A 6,000-nucleotide genomic window follows, 5' to 3' on the forward strand; every position below is an offset into this window, starting at 1 on the left:
AAAAAAACTCCACCAGAAAAATTGACTTTATCGGGCCATTTCAGAGAGGTTCCACTGTAGTATTAATGAAGAAAGTGCTCACCGATGACTCTCTCGGATGGTTCGGTCGGTAGTTCCCAGTTTAGATTCCACGTCTCGGCTAAAGCATCCTTGGAATAACCTTCCTTGATTAGAACGCAATCTGTCAATATCACCATGCACGGATCCCCCAATTTGACGCTTGTGAAGAAAAAAAAAAATAGCCGGGCATAAGTTATCAGTTGTAAAAAGGAAAGGAAAATCAGTTGTAAAAGGGAAAGCAATGAATGTCAATCATAACATACTTGGCAATGTTTATCTAAAATTTGAGGAAACTATGTATATTTAAGGAAGGAATGTTCTAGAAACTATTGCTAATCATTTATGCAATACACACATATAAAATACAAAAAATAAAAACAAACACTAGTCAATACAAAATAAGTAAAATGAAGGCTTGTACAATCATCGGATCAATTAAAAATGAAAATAAATAATTAAAAAAACACGACGATTAAAAATAAAATGAAAAATAAATTTAAAAAAACGAAACATTTTAACAATCATATTCAAGAAATCGTCATTTTTAAGGCCCCTTTCACACGGAGCGGATGCGGACGAGGATCCGGATGCCCTTTCACACGAGCACATATTTGCGGATGTTTTGTCCGCATCTTAAAGATTGATTTTGTTTTCATCCAGTGAACGCCATACGTGGATAACGTTGTTTAATAAAAGTATTTAATTTTAAAAGTTAAAAAATTAAAAGATTAACCCATTTTTGACCTCAAATTCATGATCAAATTGCACAATTTTTTTATATATGATAATTGGTTACTTGAATAACATATTTGAGAAGTTTCAAAAAATTAGATGTTAATTTAACGTGCTTTTATTTGTAATTAATGCCAATTTACAATTAATAAACTTTTTAGTTAATATAAATTAACTTGATTTAATTAAAATAACTAGCGGTTATTATATTAGGAAATCTGATGTGTGTGTGTATCATGTGACAAAAAAATTTAAGAGAAAATATTTTTTTTTATTTTTAAAAAATTTATTTCCGTTAATGGGCATGGGAAAAAAAATTCCAGATCAAAAATTAGGGTGAAAATTTCATTTTTGAAAATCCATAAAAAATTAAATTTCTTTGTAAACAAATTTAAAAAAATACTATTGCACTCATTGAATCTTTTAATTTTCAAAATGTCAATTCCATACAAAAATGTGAATAAAAATTAATTGAAAAAAATTAATTGATTAATTAAAAATTAAATTTTAAAATTAATTTTAAATATTGAGAATTTAATCGGAAAAAATTAAAAATTTTTACATTACATTTCAAAGTTATTAAAGTATTTAGTCAATTATATAATTATCGCAATGAATTACAGAACAGCTTACCATTTCACGTATTATTTGCGGGGGCGATCGTAAATTTTATAGTAGCTTTTTTTTTCTTTCAGAAATAAAATTTCATTCCCCATAACGGTCACTCCCCAATAGCGGCTACATTTTCATGGTCCCGTCAGTGGCCGTTGTTGACAGGTTTTATTGTATAAAATTGTAAAGTGTGGGAAAAAATTATAGTTGCTGTATCTCATTTATCTCAGAAAGGAAACGGAGGGTTATACGTATGTGGGTACATCCTATTGTGATGAACAGGGACCTTCATATGGTGTTTTTAAGGGTATTTACGGCAAATAATTAAAAAAATTCCATGCTGTGTGAATAGCTCTGTATAACCTGTACCTGTGCCTAAAAACCTGTTTCTTTTCACCTCGATTTACTGATTTTCGCTATCTGCTGATTGGTCCGTTTCTCTCTTTTTCTTCTTTCCCTATTCTGCGGAGAGATCATCATCACACCCTTACATTTCAGGATCCCTCCCGGTCATTTTCTCTGTGCTGCTCCTTTAATATGAGTGGGCATCTCTTCCTCCATCCCTATGCTTTTTTTTTCTTCCTAGTTGCAATTCTTGTAACTCGTACCTCTTCGCTCCACTCTGAGTGCAGCCTAAAACCTTCGCCACGAGAAGTTAATATATCTTAAAGACTTCGGGATAGATGGGACTGTCCTAAACACTTACGTCCTTACTGAGTCACGGAATCGTGACTCGTGACAAGCGAAAGCAATCCTTCACTTCATCCTTCGAAATTCAGTTATTTATGAAAGCGTGACATGAATAAGAAGCCGCATAAGAATTTGGAATGCAAGTGATTATGACTATTTCTGTTTTCCAAACGAACCGATTGGATTAGCTTGTCCTCCAGTTAATTCTCGTGACTCATCAAGTTTCAAAATGCATCCATGTACCAGTTTGCAAAATGAGACCGAGATTTTTTCTTCAATAGAGCATGGAATGAATGAAATGGCGTGCTAATGAGTGACCGAGACCCGAGAAACCTATAATTATAAGCCAAGGGTGCTCAACTATCTAATTTGCGCCAACCCTTCGATGGTTTTACAACCGGTCATAAGGCACTTGAGTGATTTTTGACATGAACGCATATCTAAATCGGCGTGATAGTTGAACGTCACGAAAATTGGTCAAACTCTGAATACAAATAACTTCTAGACAACAAGTGTGAAAGACAATGCTCAATATCTTGTTGCAAAGAAACTTCATAGTTTCTAATAATAGGAGCACACGCACGCACGCCATTCAAGTGATGTGGAACTGCATCACGGGTCACTTAAGTGAGATCTGGCAACATACTGCTTAGTGCATTTTTACAAAATTAGGTTTGTGGTCGTGGGCCAAATCAGATATACAAATACAAATACAACGCCACAACAGGCAAATTGCCCAACGAGGTGGCTGACTTAAGAACTCCGAGGGCCACATCTAGCCCGTAGGCCATGGGTTGAGCATGCATGTGCTACACAATAATAATAACGAAAATGTCACCTAGTGGAAAATTCTAGAACTTACCTTGTATAGACAATTCAACGGGCTTTGAATAAAATTTGTGGAATTATGCTGAATGGGATGAATAATAATAAAGTGTTAACATTTAATACCATGTACTACTACTACTACTTTCAACCATCGATTTCTCGGAAAATTTTCTTCGAATGTTACGAAATTTACGGTTTCCTGACACGGGGGTACAACAGAAACGGCGACATGACCACAGAAAACGATTGCTACCGCAGGAAGTCCCACATCGAAGGGTTAGCGCACCAACCTCTCGGTGAGTATAAAAAAAAGCTGGCCGTTCGCAATCGGCAATAAATCACAGGTCTCAGTGTAATTAGCCTTCTAAAAATCTGCTGTTCTTATCTCCCCCTCCCACCTTAATGTCAAATAAGGATACCGGTTTCAGAGATTTACGCTGGTACTCCGACTGTACATCGTTCAAATCTCTTAAGAAATGTTCGCACGTAAAGCAAGGGTGATCAATCTTTTGGTGAGAGTGGGCCAATTCATTTGTTTTTAGAGGGTGTTGCGGGCCACTTAAGTGACCTGGAACTGTGATACGGGTCACTTAATCGATTTTTAGATGTGCCGTAGGTCACTCAAGTGATCTGCAAATGTGCGCGGGTCACCTAATTCAAATGTGCCATGGAATGCTTGGGGGTATTTGAATGGACTGTAGGCCAATTAAGTGATCTGGAACTGTTATTCATAGTGAATGGTGTCATTGAAGAGATAAGCAATGTTTAATCAAACAATACTTCCATTAAAAAAATTTGACTCACATTTTTACAAAATTACGTTTGAGCTCACGGGTCACATCAAACCACTCCGCGGCCACTCCCATTTGGCCCCGTGGGCCATGGGTTGAGTATGTATGAAGTAAAGGGTTTGACATATTTACAGATGCAGCTAAGAAGTGCTACAAGATATGCATATTGTTATTTATTCCGAATTCTGATTCACTTTAATGGATCAAGATCGTTTGAGTGTTTCTAAAATTAATGCTCCATGATGATACTTTCTCCTGAAAAGTGCTCCGAGGCGTAAAATGTTTGGGAGCCACTGAAAGATACACAAATGACTGGTTAACGAGCTTTAGGCGACCACCAATAGATGGCTCCTTCATTTACAACTCAACTCGTTAACGGCAGCAAATTGCGTACAGCGATATGGTTGGTGTGTGTGGTGATGTAGCTTTATCATGTTCACAGAAAAAGGTGTTGGTGCCACTGTTTTGCATATCGTTCCTAGACACGTACTCTGGATCGCCGATGCAATATTTGTTAAAGAAAAGGGGGGGGGGGTCACCGATAAAATTTGCATCGACGTCGGAGGAGATTACGCTTTAAAAAAGTTGGGGAAATCTTGGTAATATAGAAACGCGATCTTGACAATCAGCTTATTTCGAGTCCGATTCTAGCCTGTCCATGTATCATCCCGCAAATGTAGTTGCACAAACGCATGGAAAATAGCAACAGGAAAAACTCAATTATAAATATTGGGGCTTACTCTTTAGTACGCTTATTCTGTTTCTTCCGCACCGCCCGTCAACTGATTCGAGAATTCCATTCTGTTCGCTGGGCCTATCGATTAATTTGAGAATTTTAATTGGTCCGCTGGGCCTAACGATCAAGTCCATTATTTCAATTGGTACGCCAATTCGAGAATTTCAATCGTATCGATCGATTCGAGAGTCACAATCCGTCCGCCAATTTCATCTTGTTCGTCGATTCGAGAACTTTTTTTTGGTCCGCGTTAATATCAACCAGTTCGAGAATTTTACAAAAGCAGTTAATTCAACGTGTTTCCAATTCATATTGAGCAATGGCTTCGTATGGAAAATTTTGGACGAAAGCGGTTGTTGTTTCCTAAGGTAAGTGAGGGACCCGATCATCATCATCATCATCCGTACTTACATTCCCCTTATCATTCAATCGCTGAGAGATCAAAGCATACAAAATGACATATCAAGTACTCAAAACTCGTCACATTTTCCCCAATGCAAATTTTTAAAAACGAACTTCGGTCCGGAAAAGTATCTCGATGTAAACTGAGAAATTCGTGCGAAACGTGTTTTGACACAACTTAGATTGAGAGTGAACTCGATCTTCGTGAATGGTAGAGTATTGGCGATAAATCAGGAAGATACCTACTCTTTCTGTAATGAAAGGGTATCATGGTCTTGCCTTTCGTCACCCGGGCCTTCAAGTGTATTTTCACCTTATATTTAATTGCATTAGTGTTAATTGTACCTTTTATGTTGTTGTCACCTTTGCAATTGGTTTTGAGTCCAAAGCAATAAAATTTGAATTTGAATTCATATTGAACCTACGAAGGAAATAATGATTGCACTCACTAAATCCATCAACCTGAAAGGAAAGATTGAAAATAGAAAAATTCATATAGCGCACAATAATACAGTCTACGGTAGCGATCTCCGGTTCTACACAAAAAGAAAAACGCTCGAACCATCATAAATTTTGTGTGGGTCCTGATGTAGTGACATCAATAGCTACACTCGGCTCTTCGAACTCATCGGAATGTGACTGCAACTGTCAGCTTACTTCGAGTCCCATTCTAGCCCGTCCATATATCATCCCACTAATGTAGTCACACAAACGCCTGGAAAATAGTAACAAGAAAAACTCACCTAAATATCGGGCCGTACTCTTCACTAAGCTCATTTAGTTTCTTGTGGGGTTCTCGAATGAGAAACGGTAGGTATTTCATGACGTGGTAGTTGATCGGCCCAGGTGGCAATCCGCGATTCTTCAAGCCGAGTCGGGTATGCCTCTGTCGAGTGGACCAAAATATCGTAACTGCTATCAGGACAAAGACCAGTTGAAGGGCATCGGATATAGTGATGCACATTGCTCAAAACAATACCAGCACTCCCTTCCAAATGCTTTTGTCCCAATGATCCGATAGAAATTGACAAAAATTGCAATCGTTACATTTCATTTCTTCGAGCAGTTTTTTCATCACCCATATTCTTTTTCGTTTGTTTTGGATGATTGCCAAAGAGACTGAGATGCGTAAAAAAAATCTGCCTCTGT

General features: G+C 37.4%; 1 protein-coding gene across 1 annotated transcript in view; it reads right to left on the reverse strand.

Moving 5' to 3' along the window:
- The window catches only part of LOC149084754 (cytochrome P450 18a1-like), a 29,691-nt gene extending 23,691 nt beyond the window's left edge, over window positions 1-6,000 (reverse strand). The window contains exons 1-2 of the mRNA XM_089235526.1: window positions 5,595-6,000; window positions 83-219 (exon numbers count right to left, since the gene is read on the reverse strand). Of these exons, the coding sequence (XP_089091652.1) occupies window positions 83-219; window positions 5,595-5,815 (358 nt within the window). The 5' untranslated portion in view covers window positions 5,816-6,000. The remainder of the gene's footprint in view (window positions 1-82; window positions 220-5,594) is intronic.

Source organism: Pholcus phalangioides, unplaced genomic scaffold (genome assembly GCF_987345545.1).
Source record: "Pholcus phalangioides strain wild (caught in Gottingen) unplaced genomic scaffold, Ppha-v1.0 ptg000008l_1, whole genome shotgun sequence".
Classification (NCBI taxonomy): Eukaryota; Metazoa; Arthropoda; class Arachnida; order Araneae; family Pholcidae; genus Pholcus; species Pholcus phalangioides.